The sequence below is a fragment of the Stegastes partitus genome, unplaced genomic scaffold, assembly GCF_000690725.1.
Source record: "Stegastes partitus isolate 25-593 unplaced genomic scaffold, Stegastes_partitus-1.0.2 Scaffold3633, whole genome shotgun sequence".
Taxonomy (NCBI): Eukaryota; Metazoa; Chordata; class Actinopteri; family Pomacentridae; genus Stegastes; species Stegastes partitus.
In genome coordinates this window covers 120888-137968 of record NW_007581364.1, presented here as the reverse complement: position 1 = coordinate 137968, position 17081 = coordinate 120888, and the positions used below count along the sequence as shown (strand labels likewise).

The 17081-nt window shown below is 39.1% G+C and overlaps 1 protein-coding gene across 1 annotated transcript in view; it reads left to right on the top strand.

Annotated features, from left to right (window-relative positions):
• The window catches only part of LOC103375919 (neurexin-2-like), a gene marked incomplete at both ends in the record, with an annotated part of 62782 nt that extends 48076 nt beyond the window's left edge, over positions 1-14706 (top strand). The window contains 2 exons of the mRNA XM_008306222.1: positions 10284-10457; positions 14587-14706. Of these exons, the coding sequence (XP_008304444.1) occupies positions 10284-10457; positions 14587-14706 (294 nt within the window). The remainder of the gene's footprint in view (positions 1-10283; positions 10458-14586) is intronic.
• Positions 14707-17081: the final 2375 nt, after the last annotated feature.

The following is a 17081-nucleotide window of genomic DNA, read 5'->3' as shown; positions in this document are numbered from 1 at the left end:
CATCGTCCTGCTAGTGTCGCAGTCTTGCTGTAACATAACAATAATAGAGCATGTGTTTCTATAGGGACCACTTATCTAAAATAAGTTGCAACATCCAAAACTCAATTCTTCCAAACCATTCTGTGTAGCATGTCAGTGAATAAAACGGCTTGAAAATTAATTTCCACGTATTTCTGTTTCCCTCTCTTTCCTTAATAAGTCTTTATAAGCCTTTATCTGACCCAATTTATCTGTGCTCTGAATCACTCACAAATCTTTTCACAGTGCAATGATTTCTCCCCAGTTTTCACAAAATATCACTGCTGGTAATGCCTCTTGCAAGACATTGCGATATTTCATGCTTTTTTATCTAAAAGATCTCTCTCTCTCTCACCATATTGTCTGACAACTGTGACTTGCTTAACACTGTAGAACAACTTCTGTAAGTTGGTTTCCCTTCTATTAGAATCACCTTGTAAACTAACAACCCCTTTTTTTTTTTTAGATTTATAGTTATTTTTTAAAGATATAAGAAAAAAATAAGCCAAAGCCTTGACTGAAGGCTAAAAACTAACTATTTATTTTATTTAAATCCTTCTGATTTAGTTCAGTTAGTTACAATGAGATAAAACATGAGATGTACCTTACTCTCCTATGCAAAATTCTGCCACAGAAATTGCCACAGAAGCACAAGATAATGTATTAGCCACAACGAAAAATTTACATTTATATCTTACATAATAAAAGAAGATAAAATGCAATAATAATAAAGCAATACAATATATTTCTAGCCATCCATTTATTTAGTTTCTGCTGCTTATCCAGTGTCAGATCTCGATGGCAGCAGGCTAAGCAGAACATTCCAGATGTCCCACTGTTTAGTTTCTGTTGGGGGATCCTGAGGCATACCCAGGCAAGTTCACATATGTAAACCCCCCAGTGAGTTCTGGTTCTACCCCGGGGTCTCCTCCCAGTTGGGCATGCCCCCAACACTGCCCTCAGCTTTAAATCAAAGAAGCAGCAACTTTACACTAAGCTCCATCCAGATGTTGGAGCGCCTCATCCCCTAGCTCTAAGGCTGAACCCAGCCACTCCACAGAGGAAACTCAGCTGCTCTTACCCGCAATCTCATATTTTCTGTCAATACCCAGAGCTCATGACCATAGGTTAGGGTTGGTATATAGATCAGCTGGTAAAGAGCTTTGTCTTTCAGTTCAGCTCCCTCTTTACCACAAAGGTGGGACATACCATCTGCATGAAATGAAAAATACTTTATTTATCCCAGAAGGGAAATTCAATAATTTGCATTACTGCTGCCTTTCAATCTTGTGCTTAATTTTACGTCACCTAATACTTTGCTTGGGGTAGCAGTTCACCCCTAACCCAGTGGGAGCAATCTACCTTTTTCCCAAAGAGACCCATGGCCTCACATTTTTAGGTGCTGACTGGCATACCAGCTACTTCACACTCAGCTGCAAACCACTCCAGTGCATGCTAAAGGTCACATGCTAGTAAAGCCAACAGAGCTACATCATCAACAAACGATGGGCTGTGCCTTAAGAGCCTGTCCATGAATATTACAGATAGAATCGGAAATAAGGGGCAAACCTGGCACAGTCCAACGCCCACATGTTTGACTTAGTGCCAAGAAGATGGACACAACTCTCCCTCTTATACAGTTACATAATAATTTGGAACAAAGGTTATATTAATGCCCACAAGACCACGGAGTCCTTCATAAACATCCGCTTGAAAACTGACAGAACAAAACAAAACATTACTTTCTTGTTTCTTTAAATAACTCGTGATTCTTTTCGGCAAAATTAAATTGAAACCCCTCCTTAAAATAGATTTAATAAAAGTTATTTCCACAGAAGTGTAGATATTTAATTTGTGTGAACGCCTCATATATTGAACGGCGGAGACAGATGGAAGTGAAATTGCAGTGTTGTTCCACAGACAGTGAATAATAGAAGTGGTACAACAATGTGACAGCAGCCACTAGAAAGGATATGAGTACACTGTGTGATTTACAACAAGAGACTGTTGAATGTATGTATGGAACATCTATGATATAGTAACAATGTGGCATCTTAAATAGAAATTCTTTGAGCCCAAAGTCTGACAGTAATTGATTGGACCAACGTAAGAAGTCTTGCCTGAAGACATCTTCAGTTCCAAAGTGCAGACTGTGCACATTCAATTTCTGCGAATTTTGACAGGTGCAATGAAAACTAGACTTGTAAAACACTCCTATAACAAGCCTGAACAGCTGACCTGTACTGGCATTTGTACCATATATCATGTAAGACTGAACTGAGTGCAGCAAGGAGACAGGGATAGGAAAGGGAGATAAGGAAAGACAAGGCGAGGATATTATGAGCACAAAAAGCCAGAGTGGAAAACGAGAGGGCAGGGAGAAGAAGACAAATATGTGGAAAATGGAGAGCAAGAGATGGTGACCGAGCAAACTGGGAAAAAAACTGAAGTGCAGTAGGAGAACCCAGCCAAGGCAAAGTGAAAGGACACTGAATACAGACTGACATTTCATGGAGCGAGAATGGAAGCATGAAAGTGTGTAATGATGCCTGTCTGTGTCACTATACAATCTCTCAGAAAGTGTCACCAGCGAGCACTGGCACATATTCTGATGATGCCCTTTCAAGAACTTGCACTGAGTCTAGAATAAAATAAAATAAAAAAAAATACAACAACAAAACATTGCTATGGTGGCAAACAGTTACACATTTTATTCCTTTTTTTGTTGTAGAATTAATGATTTCTTTTTTTTTTTTTTTCCTCCCCCCATCTAATGTAGCTGTACATCCCAGTTGGGAAATCGTGGGTTAGTTGCAGCTTGTATAATTTGAATACAACAGGCTATGCCATAAATGATTATAGAGCAACTAAGGGCCTTTAGATATGCTATAAAGTGTGGCATCAAGGGGATTATTAACTGCATGTGCTGCAGCTTAGATACATCAAGGACCTGCTAAACATGAACACATCAAATAAGGCTGATCTTGATGAGTGGATAAACAAACTCTTTGCAGTACATTGCATTAAAGCAAGTATCACAGTGCTAGTGTGTAGATAGAAGTGATTTGTGGGTTTGATACTAATGGTAAATGAAACACTGTTTGGTCACTGGACACATAATGACCTTGGACCCCTACAAAACATACTGATTATATTTCCTTGAATGCTGGTATCTACTGTTTTAATGCAGGGGAAGATATGCTATTGGATAAATATGCTAAATAAGATGGCAAGATAGTTTACATACATACACGTGTATGTCAAGTTTGCTATTTTCAGCCCATCTGTTTCCTTTTAAAGTGAGTTATGTGCATTTTATCTTATTTAGAATGATTATTAAACTGTTGACTAGAGCTATGTTTTAGACGACACCTGCTATTTAATCAGAACCTTTCCATTGTTGTTGTATATCCAGTCCATCGGTGGTCTATTGTGAATCTAAATGAAGATGCTGAATGCATTATTGTTGTTCAAAAATGCATAATAACTGCTTATGATTGGTCTGTCTGGCAGCTACAGAATTACTATAAAGGAGTTAGATGGAAGAAATAGTTTATTGCTCAAGAAACAATAATGACAGCAGCATGCCAATCAATGGCAAGTTAAGAACCCTTTTTTTTTTTTTGTTAATTATTTCTTCATCTTGATCTCTCCCTTTTTTTTTTTTTGTTAATTATTTCTTCATCTTGATCTCTCCTTCTCACTTTGTCTGTGACAAAATGTTTGTGCCTTTTTTTAATTGTAATGAGTCATTCTTGGCTTTAGCCATTTTCACTACATGCTGGAACACTAAAGCTATAATTGGTGCATGACGAACACAATCAAACATTACAAGCCCGTTTTCATATGTAAGGCAGTAATTTTGTACTGAAGGTTCACTTGCCTAAATAGTCGCTTTAAATTTTGATGACTTGTTGCTGGTCATGGAAGCAGAATATACTTAGACACAGTCAATTTTACCCGACTGTAGTTGTTCACTGTTCCATTTTCACTCATTGTATCCCGTTACTCTGTTTGCAGCTTTTTCTCCCTTACCGAGTTTGCTACATCGGGAGAGTTAGATAAAGAGAAAGACGAGGGAGGGAGACTTTGAAAATGTGTTTTACCACCTGTCGTTACAGTAAAATTGAGCCAGAATGCACCTGTTGCCACAATTGTAACAAATAATTACAGCTTTAGTTGTCAGTCTCTTTTTTTTTTCCTCCAAAACATCTCTTGCTATATCATTTGTTTTCAAAAACACACATCCAAAACACAGAACATAATTACACAACTCATAATTTAGCATCGGCAATTAACGCACAAGCGACATCAACATTTATTCTCTACACTAGTCATCTTGTTGTGGCGTCTTTACAGATTGGAGCGCCTCTGTAATTAGCAATCATAGATTCCCTGCATCTTCCTGCTGGCTGCCATTGTCCCAGCCCTGTCTATAACACACACCACCCTCACCCTAGCAGTCATTCATTTGCGCAGAGCACTACGTAGATGTGTGTTTGTGTTCTTGTGTGTTTGCATGTATTTTTGTGTTTCTCATCAGTAATCATTCAATCTTTGTCAATTAGAGCCAGCATGATAGTGGAGCAAAACAAGCAATAGAGAGGGGAGAGAGTGAGGACTCAAGAGGGAGGCAGAGATTCTTAATAGAGCATTTAATGAAAGTTAATGGTCGGCTTTGTGTTCACCAGGGAATTGGCAAGAGGGTGTCTGAGAATTGTTTAGAGATCAGACCAGGCATTGTGCATTCATTGGCCTATTCTCATTATCAGACTCCTCTTAATGACGAATATAAATAATGTATATCACAGTATGGCAAGATATGGGAAAAGATTGCAATACCATCACTTCACTTGGGAGCCAATTATAGGCAAAGATGAAATACAAGTCTTGTCTTGAGCTGACAAGGTGTACTGACCGAATAAAACGAATAGCGTAACACTGCAATTGGATTTAAACACTATCCTCCAAAAAGTTAACTTTTTTGCAAAAGAGTAATCCAAAACTCCAATACTTTCATATCAAAGCCAAAGTGCCTCTGATAGAAAGCACTGTTTGGATGTTAATATGAGTGTCATGGGTTTACACCCATGAACATTATTTTGCGATAACTCAAACATAATGAAAACAGTGAAATCGGAGCAATGATGTTTTTGCTTATAGGAGATGGCTAGTTTTCAGACCAGACTATACATACATACCCCCACACCTCATTAAAACAATGCTCTTCTATCCTACAAAGTGACATTAACAAGTATTTTGTCAAGCATACCTGCGTGCCTTTGGTTTGCCATAGAATCCAATAAATAAGCTGTAAAAGAGATTAATTCTTGCTCATTCTACAGAGATCTGACATTGTCTGGGCAGAATTATTGAAATCCCAGTGGTGAGTGGATTGTAGCGATATTCAAAGCAGACTCCCGTCTTCAATTAGTATCACAGGTTTCTTCAATCTTATAGTCAATAATGCAAGCTGTTAAAAGAGAGGAAAGTAGTCTTTGTGCTGTTTAGTATTATTGTGTGAAGCACACTTAAAATAGCAAAGCAAAAGAAATTTTGCAAATTCTATGTCTGCTGAAGTTTTCGTTTCTATCTCTCAGCGTGATGTATTGATCTTCTGATGGTGTGGTCACTTTGGGTCTGCCTGATCGTGCTTTGGATACAAGTGATTCAGTTTCTGCAAAGCATTTTAGAGTGCCCTGCAGTACCCCCTTTGTCTAGCCTTCAGTCTAACCTTCAGAATCGACTCTGAGAAAGTCCCTTTTTGCTTAGAAATAACAATTTGACTTCTGACACTTTCATTTACTTCTGATGCCATGTTTCACAGTATCACAATGCTGCTTAGTCAGCAATGTTCTGCTCGAAAGATGAGAAGAAGAAGAAAAAAAGTCACATCTCGCCATATTTATAACAAGGGAACAATAGCTGCAAATTGATTCACTATAGCAAGTCTCTGAGTGTCATCTCAACACTGCTGAGATATAACTCAAGGAAATCTCACTGTTAATAAAAAGATGAACATAGTCAGTTCCACCAATTTGCTTAAATTTGATTGCCAGCCTTGAAATAGAAGAGTATGTTGTTTTAAATCACGTATAAATCCTTAAACTTTCATATTATATACAGGATTGCATAAAAATATGACCACACCCCATTGTTCATACATGCATATATATCAAACAAATGAATATCACATATACTGGGTTTATATCTTGCACTTCTAAGAAAGTGAAAATGTCAGTTATCAAATTATTTTTCCATCCATGTGCTTGTTCACTCGAGAAAGAACTGGTTGTGAATAGCTACTTTAGGTCCTAAGGTCATCCACCCATCTTCCAATGACTCACAGATCAAGTTTTTAGATCAGCAAAGCTGGATAATAGAGGTGTCCACACTACAAAAGACAAAACCATCGTCACAGAGATTTCTCACTTTAAAATCTTCTAAAAACAATGATGGTCTAGAATAAATGTAATGTCAGTACGCTCTTCCAGATGGTGCTGTCAAAGGCTCTCCTGGGCCCCATATCCAAGCATCCCGATTCCTCCCATCGGCCCCTGAGAGGTCATTATGGTAACCGTAGAGATGTGGAGGTGGCGCTCTCTGGTGATGTCTTGGAGGCTGTAATTGGTCCCATCTTGTGGATCTTTTTGAGCTCCTCAGCACCACAGGCATGCATCACTGCTGGGACAGCCGAGTCAGAGCAAGACACAGTCTCTGGCTGGGAGGAAAATGGTTTGTCATCATTTTACTTCTCCTGCTCGACAACAGTCCTAAAGACCTGTAAGGCTTTTGATAGGTAAGGTTTGTATCAAGCACAGCATATTGCCTCCATTCAGATGTTAGTTCTATCCATATTGTGGGTTACTTTATTCTCAGCATCCTAAGCCACAACCACAAGTTAAATCGACACTCAACACATTGTTTTCTTGCTACGCCGTATAGCTACTTAACTTTCACAGTCATTGTTACAGAAGTGAGAAAAGAAACGCAACACCTTTTGCCGCACCAAGAGATATTTATTTTTTTCCAACTGAGCGGGAAAACAAACACCTCTTTAATAACGACCTCTCTCAGTCAACAGATATAAAATAACGGTTAATGAGCAAAAAGAATGTTGTGTTCATTTTGATTTTGTGAAATAACAGCTTTCCACTGCATAAATAAGAAAGAAATAATAGATAAGAAGTTTGCGTCGGGTCACTCGGCTGTGTGAGTCTATGTAGCACAACTTGGATCAGTGCTTGTTGAGACATTGTTGATATCTCACGCGCCGGCTTTGTTTCTCGCAGCTTTTAGATGTTGGATATCAGAACGTTCAAAGCAAACACCCCTAACGATGCTGAAGCCATGTTGTATTAAAAAAAAATAAAAAATAGAACGTATACGAGCTGTAATATATGCTGCAGAACAAAACATCCCTGGCCCAAATGAACAAGGAAGTCAAAACTTTACCCAAAGAAATCTGTAATTCAAATGAAAAGTATTCAACTCCAAACTGAACACAATGAGAGCCCAGTTCACTGAGTGGGTGTGTGTATGTGTGCTGCATATTTATAGTCTTTACTTCACTGAAAGAAAACAAAACTTGCATGACTAATTTTTACAGTGCATCTGGCGCAGCCCTCCCTCCCTCCCTCCCTCCTCTCGTGTCTGGTCTAGTTATGCAGTCAGCCAGTGGAATCTCAAACATTCTGTTGACGTCTGCGGAAATGCACTGTTTGCTCTTTTGAGATTAACTCCATACCGATAATTTCATATTTGCTAAATGGTTCTTACAGGCCTGATTTCAGGACATCACTCAGTTGGACAGCTAATGAATTCATTGTATTGATTATAAAGCCCGGGAGCCCTGGCTGGGAAATATGAAGTGTCAAGTACTCATTAATTCTAGAGAGGAGTTGGCAAACATCATTGACTCATTCCATTACACAAAGTCCACATATAATTGACCTTGTGGCTCATTGCTTCTCAGTTGAAAGTTCCGTTTTTTAGCAGTGGAAAAATAAAGGTTTTCTTCTGGTCTTATCTTTGTAGCAGGATCTCGCCCCTGTGTGAAAGGTTTTGCTTGTGTTCATTTTATGCTTACTTAAAGATAAAGCATAAAGTAGGGGTTTTGATGATATGAAAAGCCTGAAGCATTTCAAACCGTGTTTATTCATATGCACTTACATCAAAGGCCTCTTTGTGTTTTTCATAATTTCACTTGGCATTTTCTGCAAAACTCTACAGAACTGAGGGCTGAGATAGAAAAAGAGAGAGGGGGAAAATAATTGGGTTTAAAAGTGGATGGGTATATCCTTTTATGTCGTAATATAAAGAGACCTTAATTGTACTTGAGCACTGAGATTTCCCAAAATTCATCTTTATCATCTCTCTGAGGATTCACAAATTCTGCTTCCTTCATGAGTTTGTGCTGCCGAGTACATTCTGCTCTGCTTCCAGGAGAGTACAGTATATGGACAGGCTCATGGAATAAATCTGTCAAGCATCAAATGTCATATCCAATACTCCAGGCTTGATGCCGCACAGTCTATTCATGTCAGCTGTAAGCTACTTCTTTGAATCATGTAATAGTCAAAACATGTTCATGCCGCCTCTGTAATGACAAGCATTTTGTCAGGGATGTCTCTCAGGAGCACACCTCCCAACATCCACACTGCTTGGCTTTAAAATGTCACTTCTTTGTCTCTCGGCGACTGTAATGTTTGCTGTCTGCTACACGTGTTTGGCAGCGCACACACCTTCACAGCCACAGCAGAAACACTATGTAACCATAAAAGATTAGCTAATTAATCCAGCAGTGACCAATAAAACATTTTTATTGCCAATTTTGTACAGTATCCCTAAGGTATGACGATTAATCATTCCAGTTCCTCTTCGCATATTGACTTTTCTCTATGTAGGGTACAGTAAAGGTCATGTTAAAGTGCATGTTAATTAGCATTAAGTTCTTATACATGATTATCCATCATAATCAAATGGCTGACTATGGCGTCTTATATTATCTACCTCCATATTTAATGGTGTTTCAGGTTTTCCTGCAATGCTGCATTATACAAATGCATTTTTATAAGAGAATATTAGATTGCAACCAAGCTGTGGAGATTTATAATGTGACTTTGCAGCACAATCCTTTGGATTCCTTTGTGGAATTAGTTTTGACTGCAAATGAAATTTAATTTTGAAAAAGTGACCTTCAAAAATACAAAAGGTGAACACCACCCTAAAAAAAAAAAAAGTCAGTGTCGTGGCTATGATTTTATTGTACACGTTCTGTTATGTAGAATGGAGTTGGCTGGACTTGGGCCTTTGAAAATGATCAATGGAGCTGATAATTTATTTTAATAGTGTGTTATGTGTAACGTAATAGTGATGCTCTGTGTATTTCTATCAACCTTTGCAATATTGTCAGAATTTTGAATCAATCCTGGGTTTGAGACACATGTACCCGAGCATTCCTAATCATCTTTGAGCTGATTATTACCACATTGAGTGATGCTGTTGCAATTCTCACGTGGCTGTATCCAGCAATGGTTCATTTGAGTGTTTAAGTATTTATCGATTGACCAACCTTATGGTTTATGGTGGGTCTTTATTTTTTACACTGCTGCCATGTTGAGGAACAGCCTTCCATTACACGTACAGTTGTTTAAAATGACAGGGGCTTATTGTCAATAGGTCACTTTTTTTAATGGAATCGAGGTGATGGATTTGTAATTACACATTCACAAAAAATTCACATCACTGAAAATGTCAAGGTTTTCTGAGTATTCGGATCGTGCAATAAGGCAGCCACGGTATTTTATTTTTATTTGTATTTTTCCCCTTCATGAAATAGCCATTTTAATTACAATGCTGTCCTCTATGCGTCAAATGTGCCACCAAAACAATTCCCCCGTCGCTATGTTGAAGGCATACAGTGGTTGAATGCTTCACTTTGCATTTCGAGGGACCGTTGTGATTGGTTTAAAGAAACACAAACAAGCCGCTGTGTTTTTGCCGTCCACAGCAGAATGATAATGAAGTGAGGCTATACGAGACTACATTTTCAATGACATTTTTACCTCAGCCAGCAAATTGTCCTTATTGTTTTGAAATGAAAGTGGTCATTGTCTGAATGTGTTTGGTTTTGTAATATTACCAAATGTCAGGAGTTAATTGTCAAACAAGTAATGACTGCTGCATGCGCGTAATAAGAATTTACTCAAACTTTTTTTTCCTCTCAGTTTCACACTCACTGTTGCTATGTGCGTCTCTTGCAGGGGAGCTGTACATCGGTGGCGTGACGAAGAGCATGTATAGCAATCTGCCCAAACTGATTGCATCTCGGGACGGGTACCAGGGCTGTTTGGCCTCTGTGGACCTGAATGGGAGACTCCCTGACCTGATCGCAGATGCCCTCCACAGGGTGGGCCAGGTGGAACGAGGCTGCGATGGTGAGTAGTGGACTGTCTTCTATCACATACAGACTTCATGTGTAATTGTAATCCTCCCTGTTCACTAATGCCAGCGATCTTCTCTGCAAAGGTAAAGATCTATCAGCAATTATCTCACCCTTGAGTCACAAGGGGATATCAAATAGCACTGATTTAAGTGTCATTATTCAATGTGTAATACAGTGTTCCTGTTACAAGTAACAAACAATGCTGATGCCAACTTTTCAACAATTATTCATCAAGGTTGGCTCAGTTTGAAAAAATGGCAGAAGTTAGAAGAAAAACCGTCCAGGAGCTGAGTGTACTCTTCAGAGACAGAAACAAAAACATCTATTTTTAATAGCTGCTGTACTTTCGTCATTATTTACACTCATACATTGGAGCGGTTTCCTTCTATGGCCCAATCATACACAAGGCTGCTACTTAAACTATGCTTCCAGTAAAATATACCAGTGCAGTAAGTGCATTTCCATGGTTGTTATTCCCTGATATGCACCAGTAACCACGCCCAAATTCTCCGAGCTGGGGGATGTCTTTACAGTCTGTCCTCTGTTATCCTCTCTATTGCCCCATAAAACCTGCATGAGGGAGGCATCTTTCCGCTCTAATGTTATTTTCAGTGTGGCTAATCTCAGCAACATCCCACCCTCACTGGCTTTTGCTTCATCAATCTTGCAGTTGTCGTGTTTTTACCTCTGCTGTGCGTAGTCCGCCACCGTGTCTCAGGCTGCGTGCTGTTGGGTAGTTAATCGTGAGTATAACAGTGGATTTTGGCTGTAGCATTTTCCCCTTTCCACACACCCCACCCTTAACCCCCCTCCACCATGTCTCAATGGCATACTGAGCGTCAGAGAGCACAGACTTGATTTCCCTGAGGGCCACACTGGCCGACTCGATGCAGCACTGATCCAGCCTTTTTTTTTTTTTTTTTTTTCCTCTTGTTCCCTAACGCTGCTACTTCTGCCAGCCAGCCTTATTACCTGCCTACAGTTATACACCACAATTACTTGGCTCCAAACACAGTTTAAAACTGCATTAAGCAATCATATTGCCTCCCGCAGGCACACGAACTGGATGCTAATATTAGTTAATGATTGGATATGCCAGGGAGTTGAGCAGTTGTAATTGACCGGTTTTGGAAGGGTGGACTCTTTTGATAAATATTAGTATACCTAGTCCTGCAGCTGTTGCAAAGCCATGTATTCCTCTTTTTGATATTACAAGAATACATCAAAAAAAATTAGATAAATAAGATGTGATTTAAGTTTATTGTCACTGCACAAAATGCACTTCTCATATATCTCAGCTTGTTAGGAAGCTGGGGTCGCACAGGGTCAGCTACACTACAGCATCTCTGGAGCCGGCAGGGTTAAGGGCCTTCCCTAGAGGCCTTAACTGCTGAGCTGCCAACATCCCTTTTCATTAGTTATATGTTTTATTTATTTATAACCAAATTCACAGTATCAGTCCTTATCATATGCCAACAAAGCCAAACACTGTTGATGTCATCTCAGCTAAATTATGTTTATAATGTCTATTTTTCTACTGTTGATTGATTATTTCAACAGATAAGATCCAATCTCTAAATTACTGGGTCACTAAAGCAATAAGAAGTGACGATGACTTTAAAAAATAAATAAATAAAAAAAAAAAATCACTGTTTTCCTGGTTGTGGATCACAGACAAAGTCCACACCAACTTGGTTCTGAGGTCGTTGTTAGCTTATGGACCGGGGATACAGAGTGGTCAGAGGTGGCTGCTGGTCCAGTCTCTCCAGACTTAAGCCAGACAAAGGCGAGAACTCTGAGCTTGTTCTTGTAGCTCCCCACTGACTCTGCAGATCATAGAACAACGCCGGGAAAAGGGGAAGGAGACCAAGAGAGTTGAAGTGCAGGTACATAACCAGTGTTGCTGACTCACTGTAACTCAAGAGGGGAGGCACAAAGAAAAGAGGTCAAAAAAATGAAAATAGAATGGTAAAAAAAAAAAAAAGGTAAAAAAACCAAAAACATTCCATATCAGTCTATATAAATATGTAACAAGGACATCGCAGAAATAGAATAAGGTGGGTTGATGAAACGGTTCTGAGGCTATGTCTATAAAAATAAAAAAACACCACCTGATTTATATTTGGCTGCCATCGCAGTCAAAATAGTCTTCTCGTACAGCGATAGCGCTCCAAGCGCTCCTGCAACACTGACAACGCTCCCTGGAAGTCCCGTTGCTCAAAGTCCCCACGGAATAGCATTCTCTGCGATGAGCGCCGAATCTCCTGAACACTGTCAAAACAGCAGCCCTTCGATGTCAGTTTCAGTTTGGGCAAGAGGAGGAAGTCACAGGAAGCAAAATCTATCAAGTGGGGTGTTTGGGGAGTACAGAAGAACTGTGCGTTGACAGTCCAACAGTCAGACCCACCTCTGTTGACCAGTGATGATTGCTGACGTGAACGTTGACTCATCCCGGCTGCTCTCTAACGCAGAATCTGAATCATAGACTCAAACAAATCTCCTCACTATTAGTGTGGAAGCAGATGTTTCAGATGTAACCAAGCTGTTGATGAACACACAGTTGACAGCAGCAGGGGAATGGAGATGTGTGTTTACTTAGTTATTAGTCTTGCTCCCTCCCTATATTGTTCAAGATTTTCCCAAACACAGCAGATGGAGTTTTATGCTCCAACAAACCTGAGGCACCTAATAACAGGTTCTTAGGCAGCCACACAATAGTGATGTTAGGCCAATCAATAGTTTAAAGGAAGACTGAAGAAGTGATTACATGACATGGTTATTAATTATGACAATATGCTTAATTAGATCCTGAAGGGAACCTTTTTTTATTAGTGAGTAATTAATGGGTCAATTAGCGTAGTTAGGCAGTTAAGGAGGTAGAAAGTGGATATCTGGGAGCACAAAAAAACTGCCATATATTGGTGTGTGTATGGAGGTAGAACTTTATATTTCATATGTATGTTTTTGGCAGTTTAGTTGTTTTTTTGTGTGCTTTTTTTTTTTGGGGGGGGGGGGGGTTTTTTTATTTAGGCCATTTGTAAATGGCACAGTGAGATGTCTGTTTATCTATGCGGAAACAAATTAGTCTAGCATTGAACCATGGTTCTTTGAAAATGTCTATGTTTAATTGAGATTTTAATGAGAAACCTTACTTCCACCAACATAACACCCCCCCTCCACACACACACACACACACCCACACACTTATTTTTTTTAGAACACAACTGTCTTGCCTAAGACTTGATCTGCATCCTAATCTTAGATCTATCATTCAGCTTTTCCCCATCTAATTTGGAAAACAATTATTTGAAATCAGGTTTTCTTGGAAGGAAAACTAATTAAGATCTTGTCTTCCTTCATTTCAATCAGCTGTATTAGCTTCTAATAACACAGAGCCAACAAAGACAAAACATTCGGTGAATCATGTCAGTTCACATGACAATGCCTGTTGGGTCAATGGCATGTATAATCCGATGTAGAAATGTGGGTTTTCAGTCTGAATAAGCGCCTGGAATTCCACAGAGAAATTACAACAGCGTAGTTTCTAATTGACAATTTAAATGCCTTCAGCCATCCATGACAGTGGGAGGGAACAACTTTACCCAACACCCACCTACCTAAACACACACACACACACACACACACACACGCACAGAAATATGCTGAAAAAGCTTTCAATTTTGGTACGCAGAACTTTAACAACATTTTACATTTTTTTTGGGGTTCACCAACTTGTAGATCAAACATTTATTTTGCAAATGCTTAAGTCTTTTAACTAGCTTCTAAAGGTTGCTGAAGGTGCAAAATGTGTGTGGCAGAAAAAGCAACCCTTTGAATCCACAGGGGGTGCCTGAATATAAATACCATGTAATGATTAATAGAGCTTTAAAATGCATCCTTTGCTGTCATTGTCTGCAGGAGTACACTGCCAGCACAACCGCCTGGGCCAGCTATATATATATATATATATATATATATATATATATATATATATATATAATAAGACCTTGATTAGTACATTACTCTGTGCTATCTGTGGTCTTCCACATGAATTTTCCTTAATTGTATTTTTTGTGTTTGTTTGTTTGAAACTATTTTCGTGTATTTTATCATACCCTCAGGACCCAGTACCACCTGTACGGAGGAGTCTTGCTACCATCAGGGAGTGTGTCTCCAGCAGTGGGAGGGCTTCACCTGCGACTGCACCATGACGTCCTATGGAGGCTCGTTTTGCAACGACCGTAAGTGAAAAGTTTTTTCTCGAATCCCATGGTTTGAATGGCTAGAGTGAGTGGCGCAAGTGGAAATATCGTTAGGTGGATAGCTGCTTCTCGGGACATAGCGGTATAAAGTTATAGCTCCACAGGCAACTTTGCAAGTCTGCTTTCGTAGCGGCAGTGACAGACCCCTGTATTGTATAATGTAATGTCGGTCAACAAGATTTTACCTGATTCACATTGTTTGGACAGCTGTGATTGGTGAGTCCAGCTTTCTCGGTACTCATTTATAGCTCTACAGGAACCCATTTGTGTGAATCTGCAGGCTCTCAATTAGTGGAAATGGAAGGCTCACACTTTTACAGCCTTAATTTATCATTAAAGCATCACATTTTTACATACATCAATATTTTGCCTTGTGCACTTATAAAAGCATTACAACCTGACAGATCTGCTATCTCCTTTCATAAATAACAAGTTACTTTAAAAATGACTTGTTGAACTTGTTAACATATTACTGAACAAACAAACACTGGTTAACAGGGACTCATAACATCACAGGGTCACACTGATCGCTCTGCACTCTTCGCTCGTTCCTCTTCACACATTCTGTTACATGTTTTTCGTCGCAAAATCTTGTACAACTGAGAGTTCGCCGTGAGATTGATTCCTCGGTTCCTGAGGTACTGCTAACACATGCTGCGAGGAGAAACAGTGATTTAAGTCCTGTGTCCCTGCCATGTGGTCACCTGCTGGGTGGCTGGCAGCCAAGGAGTGAAAACAGAAAGGTGTGGGGAGAGGCCAAGATAGGTTTATCACAAATGTGGTGTTTATTTTAATGTTTTAAGTGTTTCTCTTCCCAGCTGACTGTGTATATTTATTGTAATATGATTATAGCTAACGCTTCTACTGAGGGTGCAGTGTTAAAACTACAGTGTACACATTTGCATAGATATTGCTTAGGTGTGAATTAGCTTCATTGAAAAAACATCATCATTGCTCTAATGTTAACACATTACTGCAAATTACTCCGTAAATAAAGATAAATATCTTGACCTCTTGTCAGGGAGCTTTTGCTTAAGTGAACATTACCAATGCAGCTGCAATAAACCTAACTGTGAGATCTCATTAACACATTTCTTCTCAATATTCCATTGCAGAAGTTGAATTGGTACTACTCTGGTGATACAGATCATTTTGCGTAGTGTTGTCGAGGTTTGACACCTTAAGTCATGTGTCTTACCTCATGTTGATTTGATAGTAATATATTATAATACATACTAATGCACTCATTACCAAAAACTACATTTAGGCTAATAAACTCGGCAGACCGTCCACATACCTGGTAAATAGTTTACTTATTATTTTAACACTGAAAATTCTGTTAATATTTGATGATAATTTGCTGCAACAACTTAAAATGTCTTTATACTTTTACTCGCTACTTCTTGCCATAATTTGGAAAACACATTAAAGCCCCCCTTCTGTAAGAGTCTGTTGCCTTGCAGTATTTGAGCACGGTTGTAGTTAAATGTGTGTGCTGAAGCTCCAGAAAGCTGTTGAGATGTTGGTGGAGGCAAAGATGTGGACATCATAAATCTGGACATTCTTAAGAAGGCAATGGTGTAGAGTTACATCTCAACTATTTTGGCAGGAAATAATTGTCATAGAAACACTTGCAAATGTGTCATTTAATATACAGAAATGATTTTCTTAAGAGCTCCATTATTTACAGAAAATGGAGTTTTAGGATGAGGTCATGTTCTAGTTGTTGTTTGTGGAAAAATGCATGCACACAACACTGAAAAGTCTCTGACCAGTCATGACCAAAAAATATTTCGGACGTTTGTCAACAGTGTGACTTACTGTTCGATCCTGTCTCCATGCTGGGGTTAATTTATAATTAGGAATACTAGATGACTTAATTAGTGTTGTTCCATGTGCATAAATGCTTGTAATGCTCACTTGTTGGTGATGCTTAATTGGATCCTGCTGTCTGATGCTGCAGGTCTGCAGTAAACTCAGTGAACAGCTGGAAGCTGCAAACTTAATGTTAGCTCCTGTTAATGTTTTGTCAAAACCAGGGATTGCATTCATTATTGGTGAGTCTTGCTAACCAGACCTGTTGCAGACTCTGTCTTCATCACAGTAAAGTTTTATTTTTATCAACATTTCAGTTTGTAATAGATGAGAAATTGTAATGCAAAGTGAATGATGCAAAACTTAACCTAGATGAAATGTGGAGCATGCAAACTTCCTTTTCTGTGATGATTTTGGATGAAATCTGTTCATACAGTGACTTGCTGTTCAGTGCCTTGTTGAAAGTGTTTAGTAAATATGACTCGGTCTGAGCCACTAAGATTGCTGTTGTGACTTTTACAGAACAGTGACCAGGCTGC